Raw genomic sequence first — 15,666 nt, forward strand, 5'->3', positions numbered from 1 at the left:
TCCTTCCTCTATTAGCCATCTATTTTAGCTTCATCCCCAGGTAGCATCTTTGATGCTCCTGATGGCTTACCTGGTAATAAAATCCAGACCTTCAAATCTTAAGGGTCCAAGTCCTTGGTCACCTATGCCATTCTCGGGCTGTGGCTACTACATTTGTATATTTATTATCAAAATTAGAAATGAGAGCACCAAGAGGTGCTGAGAGGAAAACATATTTTTTTTATGTGTAACTGCAGGATTAATCTCATCCTAGTGACCAAGGCCAATTACCTCTGTTAAGATGATGATTCCTTTTCCTGCCCTCTGGTCCCTTACCATGAGGAGCTTAGAGAGTACAGTTAACAGCCATGGTGGAAGTATTTCCTCTTAGGAGTCTCTTAAAAAAATTTGTTTTGGGGGGGACGCCTGGGTGTCTCAGTGGTTTAGCGCCTGCCTTTGACCCTGGGCATGATCCTGGAGTCCTGGGATCGAGTCCCACATCAGGCTCCCTGCATGGAGCCTGATTCTCCCTCTGCCTCTATCTCTGCCTCTCTCTGGGTGTCTCTCATGAGTAAATGAACAGAGTCTTTAAAATAATAAATAAATAAATAAATAAATAAATAAATAAATAAGTTTTATTTATTTATTTATTTATTCATGAGAGACACAAGGGAAAGTCAGAGACATAGACAGAGGGAGAAGCAATCAGGGAGCCTGATTCTCCCTCTGCCTCTCTCTCTGCCTCTCTCTGGGTGTCTCTCATGAGTAAATGAACAGAGTCTTTAAAATAATAAATAAATAAATAAATAAATAAATAAATAAATAAATTTCATTTATTTATTTATTTATTCATGAGAGACACAAGGGAAAGTCAGAGACATAGACAGAGGGAGAAGCAAGCAGGTTCCCTGTGGGGACTCCAATGTAGGACTTGATCCTGGGATCCCAGGATCAGTCCCTGAGCTGAAGGTAGATGCTCAACCACTGAGCCATCCAGGTTTCCCTCCTTTTAGGGTTCTTAATTCTTTAGACTCCAGAGTTTCAGGAATGGGAAGCACAAATTCCCCAAATGGACCATTAGAAGTGAAGTAAGGTGGGCATCTTCTCCCACCTTCTGATTTCCAGAATATTGGAGGAAACAGCACCATACAAAAGTCATTTAGTCATTATTTAGAATGTGCATCATGTTATGGAGGACGGCATGCCATCTTCATGAGATGTTGTCTCTGAGCCAGTTAGTCTATCATGCTAGTTCTGGGTAGTGCAGTATGTGATATGAACAGTGTCTTTCCTGGTCATATGTCTGTTCAAGCACTTCTTTTAATGCTAAATAGATCCCTTTGTCTGTCACCATGATATGTGAAATCCCGTCCGACACCATGATATGTGAAATCTCATAATAGAGGATTAAACACTCATATGGTAGAATAATGGTCCTGGCTGAGGATTTTGGACAGAAAAAAGGAAATCCATACCTAGAATATGTGTCTATTCTTGTCAAAATGAATGGCTACCCCTTCCAGGGGTGATGGTATCCAATGTGGTTAACTTCTTATCAAGTGGTCGCTTGGTCTCTTGGAGGGATTATATCATATTGGGCATTCGATGTTGGTTTTTGTTGTGAAAAGGTCAGATATGCAGTGATGGTGGTAGCTAGATGAGCCTTGTTAAGCGGAACCCATGCTGCTGTATCTACCTATAGCTTCCATCCCTGCTACCATGAAAACTCTAGTCATGTGTCCATCAAGCAAGCACTGGAGTGGCTGATGAAATGTGGTTTATTAGTGCCTCTTCTATGATGGATGTTCTTTGATGGGCATTAGCATATGAAATAAAGATCATCACTTTCTGTTCCCACTTCCAAATGTTCATCTGCATGGCTTTACCCTAATCCTCATTGTTCTCCAGTCTTCCAAGCTTTCTGCTTCTAGACCCCTGACCAGATGGCCAAGTTATTCAGCATTGCCCATGAATCCCTGTGGGTTCTCATTTCAGGCCACTTCTCTTTCCGTGCAAAGGAGCTCACTGAGTAGGAGGATTTCCCCTTACCACCAATCTTTCAAGATCAGGCTGAATAAGACAGTGGTGCCGTCACTGTTCATTTCTAGTTTTCACCAACGAACCAAATCGAGTCATTTGTGACTCCATCTCAGGCTTTCCCCTCTTATGTCAACTGATCATTGAGATCTTGAGATGAGCAGTGCGGTACTGGTAAGTATTTAACAACCAGTTTTCTGAAAAGGAGAAAAAATATGTGATTGTAGCATTCTTTCATTTTCATGGTATAAATACTTCTACTATGGTCAGTCGCTAACTATCCACATGATGTCAACAGGATGGTAACATTCCTGAAAATTTAACAATGAGCACTCATGAGCTGGTACAAACTGGCCCCAGCACACCATTAGAGCTGAGGGAGAGGTGCAGGTAACAGTGGTGGTTGATGGAGCTACATGCATGCTACTTGCACTGACACAGCTCGCTTGTGCTCTCTAGTTTTACTGCTGTCCGATACTAGAGGTGCCTCTTCCATCCGTGCACTTCTCACCTTATGGCTTGAGAATGCGATGGAACCTAGCTTGTGAGGGGAAGTTGGTCACTTGATGTTCTGTGACTGCGTACGTGTCTCAATCAGGATACTCCAAAAGCTGTTTTTTGAAAGGGGTTGCAATTGATATGGCCTTGATCCAGAACCTATGAATCTACATTGTGATTCTCCAATCAGGCTTATATAAAATCCACATGTCATCTTTTTCCATCACTGACACCCTTTAACACTGTAGGATCTGCTGGGCTGTATGGTCCAAGAGGCCAGCTGTTGGCCCTCCAGCATGGACCTGTGGCAGTCCTTCCCTACTATGGGCCCCCTGAAAAAGAGGCATCCATCTGTGTCACCTGCTATGCGAGCTAGAGCGGTACGTTTGGGAATATATTGCTTACAGAACTTGGAGAGACCTACTTAGCAGGCAGTTTGCTGCCTTGCATGTGATGGCAAGGAGATGTCCCTGCATAGCCAAGATCACTGGACTCTAAAAAATTACTTATGTGGAAGGCTCCTGAATCTCATTTTCTCTCTCTCTCTCTTTTCTTCTTTCTTTTCTTTTCTTTTCTTTTCTTTTCTTTTCTTTTCTTTTCTTTTCTTTTCTTTTTTTCTTTCTTTTTCTTAGGGAGAGGGGTGGGGAGGGACAGAGGGAGAGGGAGACTCTTAAGCAGGCTCCATGCCTAGGAGCCTGACATGGGGCTCGATTTCATGACCCCGAGATCATGACCTGAACCAGATGCTTAACCAACCGAGCCACCGTGGTGACCCACTCCTGAATCTTTTAAGGGTTGTCTCCCTCAAGAGTGCACGTGAATTACCAAGGCCTCCAATCTCCTAGCCACTCGTTTATTTGGTCCAGCTAGCATGTGTCATCAGCTTCTCAGACCCATGTGCTATCATGTGGGAGGTCCAGCTGGTTCATGTCTCTTTAGACTGTGTTATGACAGAGGACAGCAGAGTTTTAACATAGCTCTGGGGCAAATCTATAAATGGATACTGTTGTATGCTCCAAAGGAATGTGAATTGTTTCTGATTTTTTTTTTTTGATAGTGGTAGAAAAAGAGTCAATTTGCCAGATCATTGCCACATATCATTTACCTAAGTCCATGCTAATCTGCTCTAGCAAAGATGGCTCACTTGACATAGCATCTACAATTGGGAATGCTATTTAGTCAGGTTTGTGATGGTGAGTGGCCCTTCTCCAGAATCTGTCTGGATTTTGCAGAGGCCTGACCAGTAAATTAAATGGAGGTATGACAGGGACTACCACCCATCATCCATCTTTTAGATCTTTAAGGAAGGCAACCATTTTTACTTTCTTTCTCTCATTTTTATTTAGTGTGGTAAAACATAGACAACATAATGGTGACCCTTTTAACCACTTGAAGGTATGTAGTTTAATGGTATTAAGTATATTCACGTTGTTGTCCATGTACTCATTTCTAGAACTTTTCCATGTTTCTTTTTTTTTTTTCTTTTCCATGTTTCAAACGGAAATCCTGTACCCATTAACAAGAAATCCCCATTTCTACCTTTCCCCCAACCCTTGGCAACCACCATTCTACTTTCCATCTTTATGAATTTGGCCACTGTAGGTACCTCAAATGAGCAGAATGATATGATACTTTTGTGTCTGGCTTATTTCACTAAGCACAACGCCTTCAAGGTTCATCTGTGTTGTACATGTGTCAGGTTTTCATTTCTTATTAAAATTAAATAATATTCCATTGTATGTGTACACCACGTTTTCTTTATCCATTCATCTATTAGTGGACATTTGGGTTGTTTCCACCTTTTGGCTATTGTGAATAATGCTGCTATGAACGTGAGTATACAAATGTCCATTCCAGTCCTGCTTTCAGTTCTTTTGGGTACATATCTAGAAGCGGAATTGCTGAATCCAATGGTCACTCTTTGTTTAATTTTTTGAGAAATCACCATCATTGTTTTCTATAGTGGTTACCCCATTTTACATTCCCAACAGCAATGCACAAGAGTTCTAATTTCTCCTCATTCTTGCCAATATTTGTTTTGTTTATTTTAATAGACATCCTAATGGGTATAAAAGTGGCTCCTCATGGCACTTTAAATTCACATTTCCCTAACGATTAGTGATGTTGAGCATCTTTACGCGTGCTTATATGTCATCTATGTATCTTCTTTGGAGAAATCTCCATTCAAATCCTTCACCCAACTTTTAGGTAAGTTGTTTTTCTTGTTTCCCTAGGTTGATTTTATAACTGTTTTCTACAGTTTTTTCATTATTTCTTTTTTCACCTTTTCTTTTGTCTGCCTTCTCTGGTTTTAATTGAGTATTTTATGTGATTCCATCTTATCTCCTCTTTTAACTATCAATTGCATGTAAACGTAGTGGTTGCCAAGTGTACTCTCCCAGGTCCTGCTGGTACCTGTGAGCTAGGTCCTACAGCTTCTTCCAGGCAGGGTCACTTTCCAGTATTATTGGCCCTAGGATCTCCCTGGAATATCATATATTGTGACCTCACTTTAATTATTGCCTAGTAATCAGCAGAGAAGTGTAGATGTATCTTGAGAGAAACGCATTATCCTGCAGAGGGGAGGCTTCTCATTAATTCACAAGCAAGGAACACTGGCTTTTAATAGGGAGGAGTGGGGCATTTGGGCAGGCTCTGTAAGTTGAAGGGGATTTGGGGATTCAAAATTGTTCAGGTATCTGAACCTAAATGTCCCCATCCCATGTGTCACAGTCCCACTCATTCCCGACTAGGTTCCTGACCCTGACATATCACGCCTGCCTAAGTGGAGAGTTCAGTCTTTGCAAGTTACCACCTGGCTTTCGTACTGTTATGTTTAAGTCCTGGGGCTGGTCCTCAGTTTTCTCTGTCTTCTCACCGCAGGAGAGGAGAACCTCTTTATATGCTCCCAGAAGGTCTTCTGGCTTTCACACTTGACTGTGAATTCCAGATCCACCACTCTAATTATTTGTTACCTCTTGCCACCATCAATTCCGTTTGGCAGTAGTCATGACATCCTGTGTGCCTACAGGTACTATTTCCCCTGTACTTTGATAGCAATGCATGTTCTTTCACTATACACTACACGCTCTTTCCCAGGACACCACAGGTGAAACTTTTAGTTGCCAAGCTTACATAGCTCCTGGTAGCCATGTTCTACCCGTTACCACTGATTCATGGTGGCCGGGTGACCTGCGGCCAACCCCAAAATGCAATCACAGTGTCTGCTTTCTTGGATCATTCCTGGCACCAGATCTTTTAGGTTGGGTTCCATAAAAGGTAAATTCTGAAGCAAGATGAATATTCGGGAAGCTTATTAAGGGGTATATTAGGATCAACAGCAGTGGACAGGAAGAGAGGACAGTAGGATCAGACAGTGAAAAAAATGGGCTGTGGTGCTGTTGCATAATACTGTTCCCGGTTCCTCGGAGGTAACTTCTAAACCATTGGAATTTGCCAAGTAATAGGATTGTCTTTGTCATTTACAGTGGGTCTGGCCCTTTTAGTACTTATCAGAGCTGTAACAAATGACACGTTGTTGTTTTCTGTTTTTTGTTTTGTTTTGTTTTTAGTATTTAGCTGTCTAATGCCTCTCTTCCTCTGATAAGTGTGATGAAGGCAGGAACTATGGCTATTCCCTTCAGAACTAAATTCAATGCCTGACCTAGGTGTTTAATAAATACTCACTGAGCAAATGAGCAAATGAAGAAATTTAGATAATAGTGATAAAGTGTAGTGGTTAATAGTGTGGCTCTGTAATCAGGCTGGGTTCAAATCTTCCAAATCCTAACTTGTCCGTCCATGGTAAGCTCGGTAAAGGAGTCCTCCCCTTGCACAAGGTATGAAGTTCAGTTTATTGGTCCACACTGAGTTTGCCAGACGGGTGGAACTTTTCCTCAATAACCAAACCCTAGAATAATGTGGAATAAAATACCTATTTTTTATCATCATCAGCAGCAGCAGAAGCAGCAGCAGCATACCAGCCCTAAGCACAAAGGCCATCTGGGAATCCCAGAATTGTCACCTTGACCATAGTCCTTGCCCTGTTTGCCCATCAGTTTCCTCACCTGTGAATGAGTCTGACTCATAAAACCTAGCCAAAAATAGTTGTAAGGGCCGGGTAGGTTAAAGTGTCTGGTGCACAGTAAGTTCTCTATATGTGTTTGCTCTTATCATTATTATTTATAAATTTCGGTTGGAAGACATCGCTGGCTGGACACCTGGAGCTGGTTAGCTGCCTAAGACATTCCCCCTAGGGTAATAAATTCATGCCAGAGACAAATAGTAGCTCAGAGGGTTGTCTAGTGGACAAAGAGTTGGTATAAAGGAAATATTCTCTGGCATTTCCAGGAAGCTGTAGGAACCTGGTGGGTGGCTCTTCTCTACTCTAGGGCAGCTCTATCTGAAAATCTAGGGTGGATCATCTAGGCCCGGAACTCTGCCCCTCTTCCCCGCCGGTGTGAACAACCTGGTAGTTTCTGGCCCTTTGTTCTCCTAATTATAGATTCCAGACAGCCCACTGTCTTTGGGTCAGCACGGCTTCCTTCATTCAGATTACAACACAATTGATTCCGTGATCTTTTTTTTTTTTAAGATATATCCTAGGCCCCAGGCAGAAGCATCATCATCTTGATTTCAGTTCCTCCTATACCAAGTCTCCTTGCACCTTTAGGACAGGCGGATGCCTCTTGGGGGGAGGGAGGCGCGTCCCCAGGTACAACTCTAACCTTCTCCCTCATTATTCCTCCAAAATGTTAAAGTACTGAACAGTAGCCCCCAAGCTGAGAAACCGATACACCCAGGGGGCCGAGATCCACAAAAGTCCTAAGAGTCATCGCGCCTCAACAATTTGCTGTGGCTTCAGGGACACCTATTAGGACGTGACTTATCTTCAGCCTCAGTGTCCACATTTTCGACACCTGCCTTGCAGCGTTGCCCTAAGAATGAGGACAGAGGTAGGGTTAACACTGTGGAATCACATAACAGACATACAGAGGGGGGGAAAAAAAGAAAAAAAAAAAAAAGCAAATTATGCCCTGACTGCCAATTTTCTCTGTTCCAATATAAAAAACCTCTACAGGTTGAATGCAGGTTGTCCATGCTGGGAGCAAAATGGGGGCACCTGGGGGGCTCAGTGGTTGAGCATCTCCCTTTGGCTCAGGTCGTGACCCCGGAGTCCTGGGATCGAATCCTGCACGGCGCCTGCTTCTTCCTCTGCCTGTGTCTCTCATGATTAAATAAATCAAGTCTTTACTTTTTTAAAAGATTTTATTTGTTTATGAGAAACACACACACAGAGAGAGAGAGAGAGAGACAGAGGGAGAAGCAGGCTCCCTGCAGGGAGCCCATGCGGGACTCGATCCCGGGACCCCAGGATCACACCCCGGGCTGAAGGCAGGCGCTAAACCGCTGAGCCACCGGGGCTGCCCCCAAATAAATAAAATCTTAAAAAAAAAAAAAAAAAAGCAAAAAACAACTCTTAAAACACACACAAAACCCAAAAAGGGGCAAAATGCATGATGGGCAGCCTCGGCATTTTCTCAGCTGCTTCCTTAGCCCAACTGGGAGGGTCTGGTCGGCGGCCACAAGCTCAGGGTCTGCAGGGACAGAGCTCTGGGTTCCAGTCCTGCGTCGGCGCCGCATTGGCCCCGTGTTGGGTGGTTTCTCAAACTCTGCCGGGGTCAGACTCCGCTGAAGCCGGGGCGGCAGAGGTGGATCAACTTTCTGAAGCGGGACTTGACGGTCCTCGGAGTCCGCGTCCCGCATCAGCGCGCGCAGCGGGCCGCGGGGGACCAGCCCGGGACCCAGGCAGCGAGGGCGGGCGCGGGCGCGGAGGGGGCCGGCGGGAGGCCCCGCCCCCGGCGCGCGCGCGCACCACGCACGCCCGCACGCACGGCACGCACGGCACGCACGGCACGCCGACCACGCCGCGGGGGCGCGCGCGCAGGCCCAGCCCTCGTCGCCGCCGCCATTTTAGCTCCTGGTCCCGGCCGCACGGTGTGGGCTGTTGTGGCGGGAGGGGTGGGGGTCGTCCGGAGTGAAGTACCGACACAGCCGCCAGCTTCCTCTGCTGCGCCTTCCTTCTGCCGCCCGCTCGCGGAGCCCGAAGATGTCCAAGCGGCACCGGCTGGACTTGGGGGAGGATTACCCCTCCGGCAAGAAGCGTGCGGGGACCGATGGGTAAGGCAGGCCGGGGGCGCGAGGCGGCGGCTCGGGCTTTTGTTGGGCGGGCGGGCGGGGGGGAGGGGGGTCCCCGCGAGGAGCCCCCGAGGAGCCCGGCGGAGCCCCGGAGGAGCCCCGCAGGCCCCGCAGGCCCGGCCCTTTGTGTCGCTCCGGGCTCGGCCGGGCAAGGGCGCGGGGAGAGGTGTGCGGCGCGTCCGCCGCCCGGGCCGCGGGGGGGGGGGGCTGCGTGGCCACGAGGGCGCCTGCTCCGCGGGCCGGGCCGGGCCGGAGCCGCCTGCAGGGGGGCGGGCGGGAGGCGGCCGCGGACCGCGTGGCCCGGGCTCCCGGGGGAGGCCTGGGGCGCGGGGGGTGCTGGGAGGGCGCGGCGGGGGCGCCGGGCCGCGGGGGCCGCCGGGACGGGCGCTCGGACGCGCGGGGTCCCCGGGGGGCTGCCGGGGGGCTGCCGGGGGCGCCTGCACGGGCGGGAGCGGGCGCGGGCGGGAGCGCGGGCGCCTCTGTCCATTCAAACCCCCGGAGGAGGTCCGGGGGCGAACTTCCGCCTCGGCCTACGCTCCCGCCATCTCCCCGGTTTCCTGCCCTTGGGTCACACGGCGGTTCCTGGGGGGCGGCCCCGGGGGTGTAGGAACCACGAGCCCACTTTTTTCTTTCTTTCTTTCTTTTTCTTTTCCTTTTTTTTTTCCCGCCTCCGCCAGTATATCCCTCCTTCATTAGTAGCTTTTGGAACACGCACTTTTCAAAAAGGTTGTGTGTGTGTTTTATTTTTCATTTTCTTAAATTTAATTTATTTATTTATTTTTGGTATTTATGGCGAAATGTCGCCCGTGGGGAGGTTGGGCCGAGAGTCTAAATGCCCCGGGGGCGCTTGCGATCGCTTTTTCCCTTTCTCCTACCCCCCCCCCCCCCCCCCCCCCCGCAAACCGCGGAGGAGTCGGAGCAGGCCGCCGACCCGCGCGCTCTCATCCAAGCCCTCTCTTGTCTCTCCCTTGTCTTGTTTTCCATTCCCGAAGTGGCAGAGATTTTTATTTGGGGGATTCCGGCCAGAGAACACGTGTCTGGAGCGTGCAGGTGCGACTCTTGAGGCTCTGGCCACCGTGCGTGGAGAGGGTGTCCGTCGGCCGGCCTGTGCCTCCTGTTGGGTCCGTTGGCCCGGGCTCTCGGGGTCGGGCGGTCTCCACATGGTGGTGGAGCGCCTCGCGGAGTGGGTCCTGGGTAGGGTAGGGCAGCCTGTGCCCCGACAGCCTCCCACTGCTGGATGTGGGAGCGGGACTGTTCGCTGCCCGATACGACACTTGAGTCTTGCAGAGTTGTTTCGTCCGCAGTGTTGGACGTTAGCTTGCTTTCTTTTTGGACTGTTTCCTCTCTTTAGGATCTGCCTCCCCCCACCCCAGCAAAACTTTAGCACTTCGGGTTAAAGACGCAGCGGGAAGTTACTTTGAAGAGTGTTACTAACCGGCCCCACTCGAGGGAGGCGAAGCGGGCCTGCAGAGTTGTCCGGGCGGCTGGTACGACCGCACACGGTTTACAGCGGGATTTAGAACCTTGATCTTTCCATCCTCACTCCTCGCCTCTTGTTTTTTTTTTTCTCATTACAACACGGACTGTGGCTGTAGTTAGTCAGTGCAGCCTATTTTAATGACATCTGTAATGGGTTGTCAAAGTAGGGAACGCCTGGTTCTTGCTTCCTGTGAGGTAAAAATAAATTGGCATGTCATCTGGCCAAGATGCAGCTCATGTCCCTCATAAGAGTTCAGGTTGGAACAAAAGATGCTGGGATGCCATGAATTCATTTATTCATATTTGTATGTAGGCGCACCGTTAACTGCTTCAGGTTTAGTGGCCTGAAGCATTTAGGCTTATATGGATATATGCTCCTTTCCTCTTGTGGAACAGAGAGCCTTAGTAAAAAAAAAAAAAGTGTGGACTTTTTAGGCTTACGATGGTGACCTTGCTGATTCTCATGGGTGTCTATATCTACCTGTTGGTGAAGGAGTTTGGTATAAAGCCCAAGTTCTGAGCTACTCTGCAGAGAAGTTTCTATACATACTTCTAATCACTTCTCATACAATTTTTTAGCAACGGGTTACAGCTGTGAATAGTGCTGCCTCCTCAATGAGTTTAAGTCACTTTTGTTGACTGCCATGCAATCTTGAAGTTGTTGTTTGGTTGGTTTTTTGTTTTGTTTTGTTTTGTTTTGTTTTTTTTTAGCCCTGATAGTTATTAGCAAGTGGTTTTTATCTGAGGGAGAAGCTTGACAGTCAGTCTTAAGAACTACACTCCTAAGCTTGGCTGGCCCATTTCCCCAATACTGAGAAGGAAGGTAATTTGGTGGGAGATTTTAGATTCAAGTTCCCAAACTGTATATGGTGTTACTTATTCATGCTGTATTTTTATTTGGAGGTCAGGTAGAGAAGTTGAAGGTTTCTGTTACATACTAACCTTATTACTTTTTTCATCATCCCACAGAATTTTTGCTTTATAAAGTTACTACCAAAAAGACAACTGAAGTATGGAACATGAGGACATTTTCCATTTTGATGTTTGTTTCAGCGATTACTTCCTAATCAGAGCTTTTCTCCTTAATTGGTGGGAAAGTGAAATAAATATTAACATATGTAGAGTACATAATGTGCTCCCAAAACTGTTCTGGGGGCAGTGTGTGTATAACCACATTTTCACTACTTTCCTGTGATATAGGTGAGGTTAAGTAACTTGCCCCAAGGAATACAAGAAATGTCCATACGTAAATAAAAGGCAAAAATGTCCAATGTCTCTGAAATCTTCATCCTCGTCTTTTACCCCTTGATGGACATTGTTTTTAGTCTTTGCATGTCTTATAAAAACATCTTATTTATTTAAATGAGGTGGGGGGAGAAGCAGACTCCTGGTTGGGCTGGGCAGGGAACCCCATGTGGCTGGATCCTGGGACTCTGAGATCATGACATGAGCCGGAAGCAGACACTTAACTGACTGACCCACTCGGCAGTCTTTGCATGTATATTCACAAATATAAACTATATATTTTCCAATATAACGTTTCCATACGTTTCTATATACGTTTCCAATATAACGTATATCAGTGGGATGTTTCATTATGGGTTGTTTTGTGCTTTTTATTTGCTAAAAAAAATGTGTCCTAAAGTAGAATAGATATATATTATCCTTTTCATTGGCTTTATAATATTCTAAGTATAAAGGGGGATCATAACTTATCTACCCAGTTTCCTATTCTTTAGTGTTTAAGGTGGTTTCCCAATGTCTATTATTTTACAAGTGAAAAGTATGAAGAACATCCTTTTGTACACAAATTTGCACACTTACATCCTTAAGAGAAGTTCTAGGAGTGAGATTGCCAGATAAAAAGCAATGCTTATTTATTTTAAAAGCATTTATTTATTTATTTACTTACTTATGAATGACAGAGGCAGAGACAAGGGCAGAGAGAGAAGCAGGCTCCATGCAGGGACCCCAATGTGGGACTCCATCCTTGGACCCCGGGATCACGCCCTGAGCTAAAGGCAGAGAGGCTCAGCCACTGGGCCATCCAGGCGCCACCCCCAAAACAATGCTTATTTAAAATACTCTGCTTTTGATAACCAGTTTTTACGTCTTCATTAGCTGTACTGTAGTGCCTATTCCATGTAGAATTTTAAAATGGTATTTTAAATTAAACCAAAAGTCATAAGCAATATTTATCAGGTATTTACTATATTCCAGGCACAACTTTAAGCATATTACGTATATTAACTCATTTAATTCTTGAAATACTGTACAAGATCTATGAATAGCCACATTTTATAGACAAGGAAAGCAATAACTGGTCATACAGATAGCCAAAGTGCTGAGCTAGGGCTGAGCTGAGACTATTAAAAAACATGTGCTTAACAACTGTCATAACTGTCTACCTGTCTGTGTTGTGGCTGTGTGATCAATAAAGCACCACTTTTTACTCAGTTTTTAAGCGTTTTATGTCAATGAGTAAATCTTAATCGTAAAACTCTCCTGTATAATGAAAGTATTTGTTTTAAAAAAGAAAAGAAGCAGGAGGCCTAGGTGGCTCAGTTCGTTAAGCCTCTCCCTCACCCTTCATTTCGGCTCAGGTGATGTCAAGGTCGTGGGATCCAGCCCTGCATAGGGCTCTGTGCTTTGTCTCTCAAATAAATAAATAATCTTTTAAAAAATGCATACACATGGCAGCTTACATGTTATTTATGAAGCAGTAGGTTTGAGATAGCCCTCTGTAGCTGCCTTTTAATTTTTATCCTCCCCCCCCCCATTGAAAGTAGATAGTTTGAGTCATAGGCAACATTTCAAAATGATTGAATTTGCCGCCTGCATCCTTCCTGTTGCTTTCTTATTTTAAGCTCCCAACTGTTTTATTAATACTTTTTTCTTTGCAGATGGTAAATTGAGACTTACACCTTGCTATTGGTTATACAGCTGTGATCTCAGTGCTCCTTTTACTCTTTTTATTTTTACCCCCATTTCTCTGGCAGCAGTTAAATCTTTGTGTCCTTAGAATGTATTTTATACTTCCTATGCTGTAGTTATTTTGGTAATGAAGTTTTTGATGAAGTAGGCCCTTGAAAAACATCTTTGTATAGGTATTACTGTAACAAAGTAAGGTGTTATGATTTACTCTTTTTTTTTTTTTCCAAGATTTTATTTACTCATGAGAGACCTAGAGTGAGGGAGAAGCAGACTTCCTGCAGGGAATCTGATGTGGGATTTGATCCCAGGACCCCCAGGGTCACGACCTGAGCCAAAGGGAGATGCTCAACCACTGAGCACCCCAGGTGCCCCCATTTTGTTCCCAGCATGGACAACCTGCATTCAACCTGTAGAGGTTTTTTATATTGGAACAGAGAAAATTGGCAGTCAGGGCATAATTTGTCCGTCCGTCCCGTTCACCACCCCCCCCCCCCCCCCCGTTTGCCTATTATGTGATTCCACAGTGTTAACCCTACCTCTGTCCTCATTCTTAGGGCAACGCTGCAAGGCAGGTGTCGAAAATGTGGACACTGAGGCTGAAGATAAGTCACGTCCTAATAGGTGTCCCTGAAGCCACAGCAAATTGTTGAGGCGCGATGACTCTTAGGACTTTTGTGGATCTCGGCCCCCTGGGTGTATCGGTTTCTCAGCTTGGGGGCTACTGTTCAGTACTTTAACATTTTGGAGGAATAATGAGGGAGAAGGTTAGAGTTGTACCTGGGGACGCGCCTCCCTCCCCCCAAGAGGCATCCGCCTGTCCTAAAGGTGCAAGGAGACTTGGTATAGGAGGAACTGAAATCAAGATGATGATGCTTCTGCCTGGGGCCTAGGATATATCTTAAAAAAAGCAGTCATGGAATCAATTGTGTTGTAATCTGAATGAAGAAAAGCCATACTGACCAAAGCAGGGAACCTGATGATCCCTGGACCCAGGATCACGCCCTGAGCCAAAGGCAGATGCTCAACTGCTGAGCTACCCTGGAGTCCCCATGTCACGATTTACTTTGTTAATCCCTCTCCGCCTCCCATATTTTAAAAGTCTTGAAAGGTTAGTTAGGTTCATATGTTAGTACCTAGTACTGTGCTGGGAGTATAGAATCTCCTTAAACTTACTATGTTTTTGTCTCATCTCTTGATGGTCATGTAATGGTCTTCTGTCCAGCCCCACTCCTAAAGTACTAGGCACATGAATCCTTTGCTTTTAGACCAGATGTTCTTTAAGGGTTCTTTTATGTTCTGTGACCACGTGTATGTTCATGGCTAAAATGCTTCTCACTTTGTGGGCCACATTTCTGTGTACCCTGTTGTAAGCTTTGTCATTCACATTTGAGGCAATATAAATAATGAGTACCTTAGACCAAAGGCAGAATGAGATAAGCAAAGAAAGGATGGTTGACGGCATATTTCGAAGATAGCCCAGGAAGCTATAGTCTGAGAGTTGATTTTGTTTATTAGGTTATCCTTCCGGTTCTTTTTCCCTTTGATTTCCTTTCTCTTTGTATCAGATGGGATGAAAGGTTTCAATCCTAGCTTGTATGTCCTGTGATTCTGTAGAGGGTGAACACTTGGATGGGAGAGAGGAGGATTACTTTTTATATATGTATCTTATATTTGTATGAAAAGTATGAATATGTGGATGTATGAAAGTATATATATGAAATGTGTATGTATGTGTATATATGGAATAACTTTAAATTCCTGTGGAATACAGTTATATTTTAACGAGGACAAAAGAAAATAAGATTAATCTGCTTAACATTTCTGTATTTGGGGAGCCATCCTAACTCCTGCTGTCTCTAGAATTTTAGCTGTATTCTGTCAAGGGGTTTCTGTTGTCCTTCTGATGTGCTTTTATAGGGAATGAATGGTTTTTCCTACTCAGCTACTGATAATTGGTGCATGGGAAGTTTGTATGTCTTTTGTGTCAGATGGATAAGGAATATTGAGGTGTTCAGCGGCTTGTCTCATAGCTCTATATTGCCTCAACTATTTCAAGTCTGGGTCCAAATACCTTGTAGAAGTTTGCTATAGGAATTGGTCTGAAGCTTATTTAAAAATTAATATTGTATTAGGAATCATGCCTGCTAACTGGAAGTAGATACTAGAACTGAGTACTTAAAATTGACCTAGGCTTAGTATAGTGACCGTCTGCATAATTTTAACATTTTAAGACAACTTACTATTGTTCAGTGGAGCTTGTTTTTTTAGTGGTTATATTTCACTTGATAGATGTCCAAAGTATACATAGGTTTACAGAGTTTTGCAGTTACTATTAAGGATATCATGTAAGAGAAAACTGAAAACAAAAGGAAGTGTTTTAATTTTAGTTTTTTTTAATAGGACAAATACATGCTTATAAAACAAAATTGGGAAACCGATTTAAAGCATAACTTGAAAATGAACTCACCTACAATCCTTTAACTCATGTTTGTATTACTGTTATGTGAAATAGAATGGTCCTTGTGTCCAGAAGCAGTTTTG

General features: G+C 45.0%; 1 protein-coding gene across 1 annotated transcript in view; it reads left to right on the plus strand.

Moving 5' to 3' along the window:
* Nucleotides 1-8,411: 8,411 nt before the first annotated feature.
* Nucleotides 8,412-15,666, plus strand: part of DHX15 (DEAH-box helicase 15) — a 59,571-nt gene continuing 52,316 nt past the window's right edge. The window contains exon 1 of the mRNA XM_072737982.1: nucleotides 8,412-8,694. Within this exon, the coding sequence (XP_072594083.1) occupies nucleotides 8,624-8,694 (71 nt within the window). The 5' untranslated portion in view covers nucleotides 8,412-8,623. The remainder of the gene's footprint in view (nucleotides 8,695-15,666) is intronic.

Source organism: Vulpes vulpes, chromosome 14 (assembly GCF_048418805.1).
Source record: "Vulpes vulpes isolate BD-2025 chromosome 14, VulVul3, whole genome shotgun sequence".
In the NCBI taxonomy this organism is placed as follows: Eukaryota; Metazoa; Chordata; class Mammalia; order Carnivora; family Canidae; genus Vulpes; species Vulpes vulpes.